At 62.5% G+C, this 17,061-nt stretch overlaps 1 protein-coding gene across 1 annotated transcript; it reads right to left on the minus strand.

The window, feature by feature from the left end:
• Positions 1-122: 122 nt before the first annotated feature.
• UBQLN4 (ubiquilin 4) lies at positions 123-16,996 on the minus strand. Its single transcript, XM_054179494.1, has 11 exons — positions 16,758-16,996; positions 12,580-12,731; positions 10,186-10,406; positions 9,631-9,893; positions 8,457-8,615; positions 7,505-7,730; positions 6,260-6,399; positions 5,757-5,840; positions 5,017-5,132; positions 4,137-4,314; positions 123-334 (listed from the first exon to the last, which is right to left on the minus strand). Exons 1-11 carry the CDS (start codon positions 16,920-16,922, stop codon positions 182-184), a joined length of 1,857 nt encoding a protein of 618 aa, XP_054035469.1. The 5' UTR covers positions 16,923-16,996; the 3' UTR covers positions 123-181.
• Between the last annotated feature and the right edge of the window lie 65 nt (positions 16,997-17,061).

A 17,061-nucleotide genomic window follows, 5' to 3' on the forward strand; every position in this document is an offset into this window, starting at 1 on the left:
GGGAAGGAAGAGCTGGTCGGGAACGGACAAGACGCTGAAACAAAGATCCCCATGTGTGGTGCAGGTGGTTATGATGCAGGTGCTGAGAGAGAGAGAGAGAAAAGAGAGAGAAAAAGAGAGAGAGAATGAGAGAGAGAATGAGAGAGGTCTCTTTTTGCCTGGGCAGCAGCAGGAGAAGAGTTTAGGAAGGCTGGGAGCCCAGCAGTCTCTCAATAGCTGCGTTGATGTCCCCGCCGGTGGCGATCAGGGCCTGCAGGTTGGCCTCGCGGTTGATGAAGCCCATGGCGTTGAGCTGCTCCAGCTGCTGTTGGAATCGCACTTCAGGACTCTGAGCCTGCCAGGGGGAAGGGCAGAAGTGGGCATCAGAAGGGGCAAGGAGGACACAGGAGGTCTGAAGGGGACACAGGAGGTCTGAAGGGGACACAGGAGGTCTGAAGGGGACACAGGAGGTCTGAAGGGGACACAGGAGGTCTGAAGGGGACACAGGAGGTCTGAAGGGGACACAGGAGGTCTGAAGGGGACACAGGAGGTCTGAAGGGGACACAGGAGGTCTGAAGGGGACACAGGAGGTCTGAAGGGGACACAGGAGGTCTGAAGGGGACACAGGAGGTCTGAAGGGGACACAGAGGCTGAAGGGCCAGGGTCTGAAGGGGACACAGGAGGGTCTGAAGGGGACACAGGAGGTCTGAAGGGGACACAGGAGGTCTGAAAGGGGACACAGGAGGTCTGAAGGGGACAAAGGAGTCTGAAGGGGACACAGGGAGGTCTGAAGGGGACACCGAGGGAGGGTCTGAAGGGGACACAGGAGGTCTGAAGGGGACACAGGGGTCTGAAGGGGGAACACAAGGAGGTCTGAAGGGGACACAGGGAGGTCTGAAGGGGGACACAGGAGGTCTGAAGGGGACACAGGAGGTCTGAAGGGGACACAGGAGGTCTGAAGGGGACACAGGAGGTCTGAAGGGGACACAGGAGGTCTGAAGGGGACACAGGAGGTCTGAAGGGGACACAGGAGGTCTGAAGGGGACACAGGAGGTCTGAAGGGGACACAGGAGGTCTGAAGGGGACACAGGAGGTCTGAAGGGGACACAGGAGGTCTGAAGGGGACACAGGAGGTCTGAAGGGGACACAGGAGGTCTGAAGGGGACACAGGAGGTCTGAAGGGGACACAGGAGGTCTGAAGGGGACACAGGAGGTCTGAAGGGGACACGGAGGTCTGAAGGGGACACAGGAGGTCTGAAGGGGACACAGGAGGTCTGAAGGGGACACAGGAGGTCTGAAGGGGACACAGGAGGTCTGAAGGGGACACAGGAGGTCTGAAGGGGACACAGGAGGTCTGAAGGGGACACAGGAGGTCTGAAGGGGACACAGGAGGTCTGAAGGGGACACAGGAGGTCTGAAGGGGACACAGGAGGTCTGAAGGGGACACAGGAGGTCTGAAGGGGACACAGGAGGTCTGAAGGGGACACAGGAGGTCTGAAGGGGACACAGGAGGTCTGAAGGGGACACAGGAGGTCTGAAGGGGACACAGGAGGTCTGAAGGGGACACAGGAGGTCTGAAGGGGACACAGGAGGTCTGAAGGGGACACAGGAGGTCTGAAGGGGACACAGGAGGTCTGAAGGGGACACAGGAGGTCTGAAGGGGACACAGGAGGTCTGAAGGGGACACAGGAGGTCTGAAGGGGACACAGGAGGTCTGAAGGGGACACAGGAGGTCTGAAGGGGACACAGGAGGTCTGAAGGGGACACAGGAGGTCTGAAGGGGACACAGGAGGTCTGAAGGGGACACAGGAGGTCTGAAGGGGACACAGGAGGTCTGAAGGGGACACAGGAGGTCTGAAGGGGACACAGGAGGTCTGAAGGGGACACAGGAGGTCTGAAGGGGACACAGGAGGTCTGAAGGGGACACAGGAGGTCTGAAGGGGACACAGGAGGTCTGAAGGGGACACAGGAGGTCTGAAGGGGACACAGGAGGTCTGAAGGGGACACAGGAGGTCTGAAGGGGACACAGGAGGTCTGAAGGGGACACAGGAGGTCTGAAGGGGACACAGGAGGTCTGAAGGGGACACAGGAGGTCTGAAGGGGACACAGGAGGTCTGAAGGGGACACAGGAGGTCTGAAGGGGACACAGGAGGTCTGAAGGGGACACAGGAGGTCTGAAGGGGACACAGGAGGTCTGAAGGGGACACAGGAGGTCTGAAGGGGACACAGGAGGTCTGAAGGGGACACAGGAGGTCTGAAGGGGACACAGGAGGTCTGAAGGGGACACAGGAGGTCTGAAGGGGACACAGGAGGTCTGAAGGGACACAGGAGGTCTGAAGGGGACACAGGAGGTCTGAAGGGGACACAGGAGGTCTGAAGGGGACACAGGAGGTCTGAAGGGGACACAGGAGGTCTGAAGGGGACACAGGAGGTCTGAAGGGGACACAGGAGGTCTGAAGGGGACACAGGAGGTCTGAAGGGGACACAGGAGGTCTGAAGGGGACACAGGAGGTCTGAAGGGGACACAGGAGGTCTGAAGGGGACACAGGAGGTCTGAAGGGGACACAGGAGGTCTGAAGGGGACACAGGAGGTCTGAAGCGGGGGCTGCGCCACCGGCCAGCAAGAGCCCGGGGAAGGCAAACCTCGGGGAGTTCACCCGAGGTCCTGCACCCCCCCAGGGAGGGTTGGAGCTGCTCTGCTCTGAGGGAGCTGGGGCAGGGAGCTGCTGGGGAGAGTCCAAGGGAGGGCTGTGAGGATGAGGAAGGGAGTGGAGGGCTGACAGGAGAGGAAGAGAGGGCCCTGGGGGTGGGTGGTCTGGAGAGGAGAAGGCTGAGAGGGGACCTGAGCAATGTCGATCGGTAGCTGAGGGCTGGGGGTCAGGAAGGGATAGAGAGAGGCTCTGCTCACTGTGCCCTGAGGTAGGACCAGGGGCAGTGGATGGAAACTACAGCACAGGAAGCCTGAGGATGAGCAGAGGGTTGGAGCTGCTCTGCTCTGAGGGCAAGGCTGAGGGAGCTGGGGCAGGGAACTGCTGGAGAGAGCCCAAGGGAGGGCTGTGAGGATGAGGAAGGGAGTGGAGCGCTGACAGGAGAGGAAGAGAGGACCCTGGGGGTGGTTGGTCTGGAAAGGAGAAGGCTGAGAGGGGACCTGAGCAATGTCTGTCAATAGCTGAGGGCTGGGGGTCCAGGAAGGGCCAGGGCCAGGCTCAGGGACCAGGGGCAGTGGATGGAAACTACAGCACAGGAAGCCTGAGGATGAGCAGAGGGTTGGAGCTGCTCTGCTCTGAGGGCAAGGCTGAGGGAGCTGGGGCAGGGAACTGCTGGAGAGAGCCCAAGGGAGGGCTGTGAGGATGAGGAAGGGAGTGGAGCGCTGACAGGAGAGGAAGAGAGGACCCTGGGGGTGGTTGGTCTGGAAAGGAGAAGGCTGAGAGGGGACCTGAGCAATGTCTGTCAATAGCTGAGGGCTGGGGGTCCAGGAAGGGCCAGGGCCAGGCTCAGGGACCAGGGGCAGTGGATGGAAACTACAGCACAGGAAGCCTGAGGATGAGCAGAGGGTTGGAGCTGCTCTGCTCTGAGGGCAAGGCTGAGGGAGTTGGGGAAGGTTGGAGAAGAGATTCCTCTGAGGAGACCTTTTTGTGGCCTTCCAGTGTCTGCAGGGGGCTCCAGGAAAGCTGGGGAGGGACTCTTTAAGGTGTCAGGGAGGGAGAGGACTGGGGGGAATGGATCCAAGGTAGAGGAGGGGAGAGGTAGATTGGAGCTTAGGAAGAAGCTCTTCCCCAGGAGGGTGGTGAGAGCCTGGCACAGGTTGCCCAGGGAGGTGGTGGAAGCCTCATCCCCAGAGGCCAGGCTGGAGGTGGCTGTGAGCAACCTGCTGTGGTGTGAGCTGTCCCTGCCCATGGCTGGGGGTTGGAACTGGCTGGGCCTTGAGGTCCTTTCCAACCCTAACAACTCTATGATCCTAAGAACAACAAAACTGTGGGAGAGTCTGGAGAGCAGAGCTGGTGAGGAGCAGTGGAATGACCTTGGGGGGGGGAACACAACCACATCCTTGGGATGGCTTTGGGATGGGGAACAACCTTCTAAGGTCACCCCGGAGCTGTCCCCCTCCCCAGGGGTGTGCAGCAGCAGCATGCAGCTGGGGGGGGGGGGTGACATACTTGAGAGCTTCCTCCAGCCAGCAGCTGGATCATCTGCTGCATGAGCTGCTGCTGGGGGGTCCCACCCCCAGCTGGAGAGGCACTGGCCGGCGTGGAGGCGGAGGGAGCAGGGTTCTCCGGGGCTGTGCTTCCTCCCGAGGAGGATGGGGGCACTCGGGGCATGCCGAAGGAGCCCAGGCTGTGGAGGAAGGCAGAGGCACGCTCAGAAGCAAGCTGGCAGCTGGGCAGCCTCTGCCAGGCTGGCCCACAGCGTGGCACAGCTCTGTCAGCTGCCTTTGGCGTCCTAGTGTGAGGCTAAGAGAAGGAACCCCGGAGGCTGGAGCTTCTCGCCGGAGAGCAGGAGGCCCTGAGGGCTGCGGCAGACCCAGCCTGCTGCCTCTGCACCTCTCTGCTGCTCTCCACAGGGAAAACTCTTGGGCTCAGCCAATGGCAAAGAGGGCAAATCAAAGACTGGGGAGGGCCCAAGTGGTTTGCAAAGCTCTTCTCCAAAAGAGAAAAGGGTCAAGGACTTGCCACGTGGAAGCAGAACCCAGCAGGGGCTCAGAGGCACAGCAGTGCCCATGGCAGCGGTCTGGAGCTAGAGCAGTGGAGGTTGGACAGCAGAAGGGTTGGGGGGACCCTGGGACTGGCTGCCCAGGGATGGTGGTGGAGGTCCCATCCCTGGAGACACCCAAGGTGAGGCTTGCTGGGGCTCTGAGCTACCCAATGGGGATGGCCCTGCTGAGGGCAGGGGGCTTGGACTGGATGAGCTCTGAAGGTCCCTCCCCACCCAAAGCACTCTGTGATTCCATCAGAGAGGGCCCTAAGCCTGCTGAGCTGCCAGCCTGGCTGCCTGCTGGTGCCAGTTCTGCCTGCTGGCCCACCCTGGAGCCCTCCTTACCTTGGCACTAGTCCTGGGGCCTCTGTCTGCAGTGTCTGGAGGCCCTGCTGGATCTGGAGCAGGGCCTGCATGGCGCGGGGGTTGGTGAGGATGGACAGGGAGTCTGGGTTCTGCATCTGGGGACAACAGCAAAGAGGCCTGGTGATGCCAACCAGCCACAGCTTTGGTGGCCACAGAGCCACCAGCCCTCAGCCAGCCACAGCTTTGGTGGCCACAGAGCCACCAGCCCTCAGCCAGCCACAGCTTTGGTGGCCACAGAGCCACCAGCCCTTGATCCAAGCTGCACAGAGCTGTGCCTCTCACCCCACAGTCATGCAGAACCTGACAGCCTGGTTCCTCAGAGAACCTCAGAGCCACTCAAGAGAGCTTAGTTCAGATCCCCTGGAGGATCCAGGAGAATCCCAGCAGCAGTGTGGGGAAGCCTTTGGGACCTGTGGCCTCCTTGAGCTGTCCAGCCAGGGGCTTTGTGCAGCTGAACCAGTTGTGAAGTCCACCTCTGGGTCTCTTGGACTACTTCACTGAGGTTGCCTCCCTTAGCCCAGCTCTGCCTCCCCTAGCCCAGCTCTGCCTCCCCTAGCCCAGCTCTGCCTCTCTCTCCTCCTTTCCCAGGCCAAACCCCCACAAGCCCATCCTGGTCCACTTGGCCAAGCAGCCAAGCCCCTCCCTTTGCTCTGGAGGATGGAGAAGCTCTGGAAGAAGGCAGAGCTGAGAGCAGCACAGGGCCAGGCAGGGGCCTTTACCTGCTGCAGGAAGACAGGGAGCTGAAGGCGAAGCTGTTCCTGAAGCTGTGGGTTCCCAGCAAAGAGAGGAACATTCACCATGATCTAGCAGGAGACAGCACAGGCAGGGGAGGGTCAGGGAGGGACTCTTCACCCTTACTAAAGCCACCACCACGCCACTCATGCTCCTGACTCCCTCCCTGGGCTTCCCACACCTTCCCTTGCCAACAAGGACTGAAATGGGGCAGCTCAGCTCCTGGCAGCAACGTTGGAACAGAGGCCACTTGGCCAGGGGCTGCCCCCCCAGGTCCCTCTGAAAGCTTCAGCTGGTGGCAGAGGCTCTGCTAAGGCCAAGGGCTGAGTGCTGAGGCTGCCTTGGAGCTACCAAGAAGCACAACCCAAACTGCCCCCAGTCACTCAGCTCTCTGCTTGCTGCCAGAGGAAGCTCTGCAGAAGCAGAGAGAGAGGCAGGAGGTGCTCAGGGCCTTGCCTGGCAGGAGGAGACAACCTGGCAAGGCTGTTACCTGTGCTGCAAAGTCAGGGTTCTGGGCAAGAGTCTGCATCATGCTCCTCATGTAAGGGGCAGAGATCATATTCTGCATCAGCTGGGGGTTTTCAGAGATCTGCTGCAGCAGGCCTTGCATCTCTGGGCTGTTAAACATCCCTGCAGGGCACAGAGGACACAGGGAGCCCCTCCCAGGCCTGAGCACCGCTGCAAGCCCCAAAGCGCAACAGAACTGCAGGGTCCTGACCGCGTCCCCCGGGGCAGCAGCTGCAGCCAGGGCAGACCCCAAGGAACAACCCCCCCAGAGGAAGCCAGGCCAGGAGTAACCCAACCCTGCTGGAGCTGCTAACCCTAACCCAACCCTCCTCCTCCTTCCTCCCTCCTCCTCCTCTTTCTTCCCTCCTCCACCCCCTCCCTCCCTTCTCCTCCCCCATCCTTCCTCCTTCTTCCTCCCTCCCTCCCTCCTCCCCCATCCCTCCTCTTCCCCCATCCCTCCCTCCTCCCCCATCCCTCCCTCCTCCCCCATCCCTCCTTCCTCCTCCCTCCTCCTCCTCCCCCATCCCTCCTTCCTCCTCCCTCCTCCTCCCCCATCCCTCCTTCCTCCTCCCTCCTCCTCCTCCCCCATCCCTCCTTCCTCCTCCCTCCTCCTCCTCCCCCATCCCTCCTTCCTCCTCCCTCCTCCCCCATCCCTCCCTCCTCCTCCCTCCTCCTCCTCCCCCATCCCTCCTTCCTCCTCCCTCCTCCCCCATCCCTCCCTCCTCCTCCTCCCCCATCCCTCCCTCCTCCTCCTCCCCCATCCCTCCCTCCTCCTCCTCCCCATCCCTCCCTCCTCCTCCTCCCCCATCCCTCCCTCCTCCTCCTCCCCCATCCCTCCCTCCTCCTCCTCCCCCATCCCTCCCTCCTCCTCCTCCCCCATCCCTCCCTCCTCCTCCTCCTCCATCCCTCCCTCCTCCTCCTTCCCCATCCCTCCCTCCTCCCCCCTCCTCCCTCCCTCCTCCTCCATCCCTCCCTCCTCCCCCCTCCCCCATCCCTCCTTCCTCCTCCCTCCTCCTCCTCCCCCATCCCTCCCTCCTCCCCCCTCCTCCCTCCCTCCTCCTCCATCCCTCCCTCCCTCCTCCCCCCTCCTCCCTCCCTCCTCCTCCATCCCTCCCTCTTCCTCCTCCCTCATCCCTCCCTCCTTCCCCATCCCTCCCTCCTCCCCCATCCCTCCCTCCTCCTCCTCCCCCATCCCTCCCTCCTCCCCCATCCCTCCCTCCTCCCTTACCAGCCCCGATGCTGGCAGCGTTCAGCCCGAAGGGGTTGGACACGGTGGGGGTGCTCTGGGTGGGGGCTGAGCCTGTGCCCCCCTCACTGCTGGGTGCCTGGCTCTGGGAAGCAGGGGGGGTAGGGCTCCAGGGGTTGGGCAGGGGCTCTCTGTTCTCCGTCCTCAGAGGCTGGGAGCTGGAGCTCTCCGAGTTCCCAGTCAAGGAAGAGAAAGGGTTGTTGCCAAACTGGGGAGGGGGGAGGAGAAAAGAAGAAGGGGGCTGTCACCACTCAGCCCCAGCAGAGCACACAGAGGAGCTGGGGAATGGCTGAGCACAGCCATCCAGGGCCAGGATTTGCTCAGAGAGTCATGGAATCAGTTGGGTTGGGAAGGACCTTGAAGATCATCCAGTTCCAAGCCCCCTGCCATGGGCTTTGCCCATGGCAGGGGGCTTGGAACTGGATGATCTTCAAGCTTCCACTTTCCTAGGTTGCTCAAGGCCTCATCCATGACCCCCCCTTGAGACCCCCTGAGAAACCCAGCCCCAACACCACACCTTGCTTAGGGCCCTGAGCAACATGAGCTAGGCTGGAGTGAGGTGGAGCTTGGTCTCTCCTCTCTAGTCTCAGGTGATGGGAGAGGAAATGGCCTGAAATGGCCCCAGGGGAAGGCTTAGGCTGGAGATCAGGGGGAAAAAACTCTTCTGCCCTGCAAGAGTGGGGAGGGATTGGAAGAGGCTGCCCAGGGAGGTGGTCCAGGGAGGAGTCTCCATCCCTGGGGGTGTCCAAGAAACCTGTGGCACTTTGGGGCCAGGGCTTTGGTGGCCGCGGTGGCGTCGGCTTGCACTCCCCAGCACCTCAAGAGGCCTCTTCCAACCCCACCAGTTCCATGATCCCATGAAAGACACCTTGGCCAAGCCCTCCTCACCCCCAGGATGCTTTCTCTCCCCCTTTCAGGGCAGCCCAGGCACTACCTGCTCCCTGGCTGCACTGAACATGGGCTCCTGGATGTCTGTGTACATCCTGCGCAGGGCGTTGTAGCCTCCGGGGATGCTCTCCAGGTTGCTCAGGGCCCTGTCCTGGTTCCTCATCATCTCCTGCATCATGGCAGGGTTCCGAGCCAGCTCCATCGTCTGAGAGAGAGGGGAAGACAGGGGAAGCTCAGCCCTGTGCCTCCCATGGAAGAGGAAGGGGAGATCAAGAGGCCAGGCACAGCCCAGAGGCCTTGCGGCAGTGCGAGCAGCTGAGCGCAGCAGGAGTTAAATGGCAGCTCCCAGGGAGCAGAGGTCACTGATCCCATCCCTGAGCCCAGGATCCTGCCTCCTCCCACCCCTGAGCCATCCCTGATCCCATCCCTGAGCCCAGGATCCTGCCTCCTCCCACCCCTGAGCCCAGGATCCTACCTCCTCCCCTCCCTGAGCCATCCCTGATCCTATCCCTGAGCCCAGGATCCTGCCTCCTCCCACCCCTGAGCCCAGGATCCTGCCTCCTCCCACCCCTGAGCCCAGGATCCTGCCTCCTCCCACCCCTGAGCCCAGGATCCTGCCTCCTCCCACCCCTGAGCCCAGGATCCTGCCTCCTCCCACCCCTGAGCCCAGGATCCTACCTCCTCCCCTCCCTGAGCCATCCCTGATCCTATCCCTGAGCCCAGGATCCTGCCTCCTCCCCTCCCTGAGCCATCCCTGATCCCGCCCCTGAGCCCAGGATCCTGCCTCCTCCCACCCCTGAGCCATCACTGATCCCACCCCTGAGCCCAGGATCCTGCCTCTTCCCCTCCCCCACCTCTCTGAGCCCAGAATCCTGCCTCCTCCCCTCCCTGAGCCATCACTGATGCCCTCCCTGCTCCATCCCTGAGCCCAGGATCCTGCCTCCTCCCCTCCCTGCTCCATCCCTGAGCCCAGGATCCTGCCTCCTCCCCTCCCTGCTCCATCCCTGAGCCCAGGATCCTGCCTCCTCCCCTCCCTGCTCCATCCCTGAGCCCAGGATCCTGCCTCCTCCCCTCCCTGCTCCATCCCTGCTCCCCTCCCTGAGCCCAGCATCCCAGCACTCAGAGCTCTCTGGGATTCACAAGCTGCCTCTGGGAGAGCAGACAGCAAAGCTGGCCCCCAAAGATGCTCCCCAAGAGGCCCTCCAGAGGCCCTGACTCACCTGCCTCATGAGCTCTGGGTTATTCAGCATGTGGCTTATCTCAGGGTTCCTCTCCATCAGCTGCTGCATCTGGGGGTTGGCCATGATCATCTGTCTCATCAGGTCAGGGTTAGACATCATGTTCTGCACCAAAGGGTTCTCCATGATCTGAGAAAGCATTTCTGGGTTGGACATCAGCTGCCTCTGCATCTGCTGCTGGAGCTCCATGAAGTTGGCAGAGCCCATGCCGAGGTTCCCCAGCCCGGTGATGCCACCGAAGCCAGCTGGAGAGGGAACAACAGGAGAGGGGGAGAGAGAGAGAGAGAGAGAGGAGTGAGTCAGGCTGTGGGCAGCTGCCAGAAGAGGACAACTGCAGCAAGCTGAACCATGCCCACACTCAGCTAGGGCTATCCCCCCCCCCCAACTCCTACAGCAGCCAGCTCTGAGCAGGGTACCCCCCACAGATCCTTCGAGGGGAGAGGCCTGGTGTTCTCCTGAGCAGGAAAGCCGGTGCAGGGGGCTTGGTGTAAGCCTAGGGAAGTCTCCCTTGGCGTGGTGTGGCAGCTCCTCACTTACACAGGATGGATGTTGCACTGTTAGGGCCTCCATCTCCAGGCCCTCCTCCTCCTCCTCCTCCCATGGTCCCCGAGCCGCTGCTGCGCCTGCTGCCGCTGCCTGCCTCCGGCGCGGCGCCGCTGGATGTGGAGGGCTGGGAGGGGGCAGCAGGAGAGGAGGGGTTTGCAGTGGGGGCAGAAGCAGCATTGGGGGCAGAAGCAGCAGATGTGGAGTCTTGGACCCTGCAAAGAAGCAGAAACAACCCCAAAAACCCCTAAATTGAAGTCCTGGGTGGGGGAAGCACAGGAGGCTGCACCCTGCGCCCGGCCAAGCCCTCCCTTGGCTCCTGCTGTGCCACTGCCACCTGCTCCCAGCTCAGGGAATCCCAGGATGGGTTGGGTTGGAAGGGATCCTGAAGATCCATCTTGCTCCAAGCCCCATGGCCTGGTTTGGGTTTGTTGTTGGGGTTCCCCCCACCTCCACTCTCATTCTAGGAGGCTCAAAGCTGAAGGCCCCAGGTCCCCTTGGCAGCCACCTGCTGCTGCAACCCAGGCGGCAGCAGCAAAGAGGGAGGCAGAGCCCTGGAGGGGAAAACAAAGAGGAAGCTGAACAGAAAAGGAAGAAGGAAGCAGGAGAAAGGTCACTTGGGTGCAGGAGCAGGCTGGGGTGTCTTCCCCAAGCACTTATCTGGGGCTAAGAGCAGGGAGAGGAAGGACAGAACCTGAGCAAGCCAGGACAGCTCTGTCGTTTACCCTTTGAAATGGGTCACAGGTTGTGAGCTTTGCAGTGGAGACAAAAGGTAAACAGCAGCAGCAGGGCTGCCTGGGGGGCAGCATCCAGAGAGAGGCCTCCTGCAGGAGCTGACAATGCCCACCCTGGGCTTTTGTCACAAATAAAAGGGAGGGGTGAAAAGAAAAACCCAACCCCAACCCCAAAGCAGCAAAGGCAGCACCGAGCCGGGCCCAGGCTGCCAGGCAGCACCCCCAGGGGCCAGCAGAGCTGCACAAAAGCACACAGCCCCAGCAGGCTGCAGCAGGGGGCCCAAAAGAAAGCTTCTGGAGGTGGTTTTGGACAGCAGCAAGATGTGGCTGCTGCTGGAGTTCCAGCTGCCAGGGAAGCCTCTGTGGCCCCCACGCTCCCCAAGCCTCAGCTGTGACACCAAGGCAAGGCTGCAGGGCCCTGGGGTCAATCCTGAACCTTTTCTCAGGCTGAGGGACACGAGGGAGCCACAGCCAAATCAGGAGCTCCCACACACCTCCCCCTCCCCCTGCCCACAGGAGCACCACAGGTGCCCCCACAGGAGCACCTCTGCCCCTGCCCTGTGGCTCACACTCTGCACGCATGGCCTTGGCACCCAGGAGCTGGGCAGGGGCTGAGGGCAGAGTCTGGGACAGAAAGTGAAAGAGAATCTGAGCCTTGGCTTCAGCTGGAGCTCACTGGGAGCCAACCCTGTTAATAGGAACTGATCTTTGGCAGCCCTGAGCCAGCAAGGTGCCCTCCTGGCAAAGGAGGCCCCCAGGGGGCTGCTGGGGGCAGGCAGTGTGGGCAGCAGGGCAAGGGAGGCTCTGCTGCCCCTCTGCTCTCTGCCCTCCTGAGGGCAGCTCTGGAGGGCTGGGGCCAGGGCTGGGCTCCCCCTCCCCACTTGCAGAAGGGAGAGTCCAGGGCAGGCTGGGAAGGTGCTGAGGGGACCTGGAGCAAAGGCTGAGAGCAGCCCCAGAGGGCATCTGAGCAATGCTCAGCAAGAGCTAAAGGCTGGGGGGCAAGAGGCTGGGGCTGGCATCTGCTCAGTGGTGCCCAGGGCCAGGCCAAGGGGCAAAGGGCACAAAGTGGAGCCCAGGAGACTGCAGCTGAGCAGGCAGAGAAAGTTGTTTGGTGTGAGGCTGCTGGAGGCCTGGAGCAGGCTGAGCCCAGAGAGGTTGTGGAGAGCTTCCAACCCCCCCTGGGCATTGTGCCCCCCTGGGCAAGCTGCTGGGGGAGCCCTGCTGGAGCAGGGGATGATGCAGGAGATGCTCTCCAGGGGTCCCTTCCCACCCCTCCACGCTGGGCTTGGGGGATCCTGTCAGCACTAGTGCCAACATTCAGGGGGTTCTCTCAAGGCTACCAAATCAAAAGAGGCAAAGCCACAGCCCTGAGTTGTGTTACAGAAGAGCCAAACCCCCCCTCAGGTGCTTCACACAACCCTCCAGAGCTGTGTGACCCCAGGAAAAGGCAGGACAAGGGACAAAGCCACAGCAGCACAGCAGGGAGAGATCCTGGGCTGAGCACCCCTGCTGCTGGATCCACACAGGCCCCAAACCCAGCACTCAGCCTCACACACATCCCTGGCAGGGCACAAATGTTCCCCCTCCATTTGCTGACATCATTCCCCCCCTCCAAAATCCTCCTTTTCACCCCAAAATGGAACCGTTTCCTTACTTCTGTGGAGTCTTAATGACCAAGTGCACAGTCAGCCCATCTTTGATCCCATGTTGGTTCAAGGTGTCTCCATCCTTCAGGATCTTCCCAGCAAAGATCAGAACCAGCTGATCCTGTTTGGCTTTAAACCTCCTGGAAATCTCTTCTTTGAACTGGAAAAGAGAGGAGGGGGGGGAGAAAAAAAAAGCCCCAACCCAAACAAAAAAAACAAACACAACACAAAACCCCAAACAAAGCATTTTTCAACCACAGAGCAGAGAGGTAAAGCTCACACTCCTCACAGCCACCCTGCAAACAGAGCCAAGCTGCTGCAGCCCCCCCAGAGCCAAGCTCCTGCAGCCCCCCCAGCTCAGCCAAGCTCCTGCAGCCCCCCCAGAGCCAAGCTCCTGCAGCCCCCCCAGCTCAGCCAAGCTCCTGCAGCCCCCCCAGCTCAGCCAAGCTCCTGTAGCACCCCCCAGCTCAGCCAAGCTGCTGCAGCCCCCCCCAGAGCCAAGCTCCTGCAGCCCCCCCCAGAGCCAAGCTCCTGCAGCCCCCCCCCCAGAGCCAAGCTCCTGCAGCCCCCCCCCGAGCCAAGCTCCTGCAGCCCCCCCCAGAGCCAAGCTCCTGCAGCCCCCCCCCAGAGCCAAGCTCCTGCAGCCCCCCCCCCAGAGCCAAGCTCCTGCAGCCCCCCCCAGAGCCAAGCTCCTGCAGCCCCCCCCCCAGAGCCAAGCTCCTGCAGCACCCCCCAGAGCCAAGCTCCTGCAGCCCCCCGCCAGAGCCAAGCTCCTGCAGCCCCCCCCCCAGAGCCAAGCTCCTGCAGCCCCCCCCCAGAGCCAAGCTCCTGCAGCCCCCCCCCAGAGCCAAGCTCCTGCAGCCCCCCCCCCAGAGCCAAGCTCCTGCAGCCCCCCCCAGAGCCAAGCTCCTGCAGCCCCCCCCCAGAGCCAAGCTCCTGCAGCCCCCCCCCCAGAGCCAAGCTCCTGCAGCACCCCCCAGAGCCAAGCTCCTGCAGCCCCCCCCCAAGCCAAGCTCCTGCAGCCCCCCCCCAGAGCCAAGCTCCTGCAGCCCCCCCCAGCTCAGCCAAGCTCCTGCAGCCCCCCAGCTCAGCCAAGCTCCTGCAGCCCCCCCCCCCAGAGCCAAGCTCCTGCAGCCCCCCCAGCTCAGCCAAGCTCCTGCAGCGCCCCCCCAGAGCCAAGCTCCTGCAGCCCCCCCCAGAGCCAAGCTCCTGCAGCCCCCCCAGCTCAGCCAAGCTCCTGCAGCCCCCCCCCAGAGCCAAGCTCCTGCAGCCCCCCCCCAGAGCCAAGCTCCTGCAGCCCCCCCAGCTCAGCCAAGCTCCTGCAGCCCCCCCAGCTCAGCCAAGCTCCTGCAGCCCCCCCCAGCTCAGCCTCCTCTTGCTGAGGTGTTGAAGCCCAAACCAAAATGCCAAGACAGGCAACCTCTGCACATTAAAGTGTGGAGCAGAGCTCAGCTGGGGCAGAGGAATCAGCTCAGGAGGAGCTGAAGGGCTCCAAAGCCTTCACGTGTGTCCCTCAGCTCTAATCCAAACACCTCATTTATCCTCCCAGTGACTGAACTGGTTTGGGCTCTGCTCATCTGATAGCTGCTTGATTTCCTGAGGAGGAAGCCCCAAGCCTGAGTTAATAGAGGCCAGAGCTCAGTGGAAAAGGCAGCAAGGCTTTAGCAGCCAATAGCAGTAAACTAGGTCTCCTCCAGCTCCTATTTCAGCAGCTCAATTCCCCAGGAGCCAGCCACAGGACACAGACAGCTCTGCCTCGGCTCTGGGGTGGCTTGGGATCAACACCTGCCAGCAAGAGTGGCCTTGCTGGGGCATTCCCAAATGGAGCTGCCAGGGGTGGGAAAGGTTGGCTTTAGGAAGCTGAAAACTCCAGGGAATTCAGAGGGGCAAGGGAAAAAAAAAAACCACCTCAGAGGAGCTCCTCCCAGCAGCAGCCTCACAAACAAGGCCTGGGAGGTGCAGGACTGAACCACAACACAGCCCAGGTCACCCTGGCCACCGACCTTCCAGCCAGCCCTTAACAGCCCTCAACACCTCAGCAGGAGGAGAAACTTCTTTGGCTGCTGCAGGCCTGGAGCAGGCTGCCCACAGAAGCTGTGGAGTCTCCTTCTCTGGATGTGTCCCTGTGTGACCTGCCCTGGGTGGTCCTGCTCTGCTTGGATGAGAGATGACCTCTGGAGGTCCTTTCCCACTCTCCTGTGATCCCACTTGGCCCAACAGGCTCTCAAGAGCTGACTGGGAAGGAGCAGGAAGGCCACAGGTCCCACAGCCCCTGCCTCACCCCACAGCTCTGCTTCCCAGAGCTCTCCATCATGGAAAGGCCTCCAAGCTCAGGGAGTCCAAACATCAACCCAAGAGCACCATGGCCATTAAACCATGTCCCCAGATGCCACCTCCAGAGGTTTGGTTAACACCCCCAGGGCTGGTGACTCCACCACCTCCCTGGGCAGCCTCTTCCAGTGCCTGACCACTGCAGCCTCCTGCCCTACAGCCCAGACCACAGCAAGCCAAGAAGCCAAGAGCCATGCTGGAGGCAGCTTGTCCCAGTGGGCACAGCCTGAGCCAGCCAAACTCCAGCCCCCTTCTGCCTGCTCCACACCACCCTGCCCTGTCCCCTTCCCTCCCCAGTTTCTCTCCTGTCCCCCCAGGGATCTGCTTCCCAGTGTCCACCCCACAACACCCAGCTGCTTCCCCCCCTTCACACTCATCCTGCTCTGCCCCCCCTGCCCAGAGCCATCCTCTCCCCATGGCCTCCCAGGACCAGCCACCCAAGGAACACCTTCCCTGCTGTTCCTTCTGCAGCCCCCAGCCCCTCACCCTGATCCTTCCCATCCCTCTCCCCACAGCCACCACCCAACCCAGAGCTCCCCTTCCCAATGCCCTGCTCTCCATCACCATCTTCCCCCTCCCACCCCAGGACTGTCCCCACCCCTACTGTCAGCTCCCCACTCCCCCCAGGCACCTGCCATCCATCACCCAGCTCTCCCACTTCCCTCCAAGCCTGGCTCCAGCAAGGCCCCAAAGCCCAGGGGTGCCCCCACCAGCTCCCCTCTAACTGAACCAGGTCTCCAAACATCCTCCCAAGCCTCTCTAAGCCCTCACCTCCAACCCCAAGCCCTGTCCCCCACTTCTCAGAGCCCCCAGCTCCCTCTCTCCCCCTTTAAAGTCATCCTCCCCCCTCCTCCAAGCCAGCTCCCTCCCCAAAAAAACTCCTACCCTGAGCTCCTCAGCCTGGAACCCCCCAGAAGCAGCCTTCTCAGCTCCTTTCAGCCCCTCACCCCCAAAACCAGCCCTCCAGCAACTCCCCTCAATCCCTCACCCCCAAATCAGCCTCCCAAGCTTTCCTCAGTCCCTCAACCCTAAACCAGCTCCCCATAGACCCTCTGCCCTAAACCAGCCCCCACTAGCTCCCCATAGACCCTCTGCCCTAAACCAGCCCCCACCAGCTCCCCTCAGTCCCTCAACCCTAAACCAGCTCCCCTCAGTCCCTCTGCCCTAAACCAGCCCCCACCAGCTCCCCTCTGTCCCTCATCCCCAAACCAGCCTCTGAAGCTCCCTTCAGTCCCTCTGCCCTAAACCAGCCCCCACCAGCTCCCCACAGACCCTCTGCCCTAAACCAGCCCCCACCAGCTCCCCTCTGTCCCTCAGCCCCAAACCAGCCTCTGAAGCTCCCTTCAGTCCCTCTGCCCTAAACCAGCCCCCACCAGCTCCCCACAGACCCTCTGCCCTAAACCAGCCCCCACCAGCTCCCCATAGACCCTCTGCCCTAAACCAGCCCCCACCAGCTCCCCTCTGTCCCTCAGCCCCAAACCAGCCCCCACCAGCTCCCCATAGAGCCGCTGCCCTAAACCATCTCCCCCACCTCAATCCCTCCCTCCCAAATCAGCCTCCCAACCTTTCCTCAGCCCCTCAACCAGCCCCCCCCCGCCCCAGCTCCCTCCAGCCCCCCAACCTTCAGCCAGCTCCCCCCAGCCCCTTACCCCTGAGCAAGGCCTCAGTGGGCTCACCCCCACGCCAGCCACCTCCGGCTGCCTTCAGCCCCTCACCCCCGAATCAGTCCTCCCCTCACCCCCACAACCATTCCCCTCCTCATCTCTCTTCACCCCAAAACCATTCCGCACCCCTCCCCCCCCCCCAGCGCCGCCGCCGCCTCCTCCAGGCCCCTCAGGCCCTCTCCCGCCCCCACCTCGCGCACGGAGGCGCCGTCCGCGATGACGATCTCCTCCTTGTCCTTGGGGGTCTTCACCGTGACGCGGATCACAGCTCCACCGGGAGCAGCCAGCCCGGCCTCGCCTTCCCCGCCGGGGCCGGGCCCGCCGCCGCCGCCGCCGCCGCCGCTCGGCTCCGCCATCTTTGCCGCCCGCCCCGCCAAGCCCGGGCCGCTTACCAGAGAAAGGCGGCGCGCGCCCGCCGACGCGAGAGCGGCGCCCCGGCCCTCCTCCACCCGCCCCCGCCCCGCGCCGCAGCCCCGCCGCTATCTCCACCCGGCG

The sequence above is a fragment of the Dryobates pubescens genome, unplaced genomic scaffold (assembly GCF_014839835.1).
Source record: "Dryobates pubescens isolate bDryPub1 unplaced genomic scaffold, bDryPub1.pri scaffold_66_arrow_ctg1, whole genome shotgun sequence".
Taxonomy (NCBI): domain Eukaryota; kingdom Metazoa; phylum Chordata; class Aves; order Piciformes; family Picidae; genus Dryobates; species Dryobates pubescens.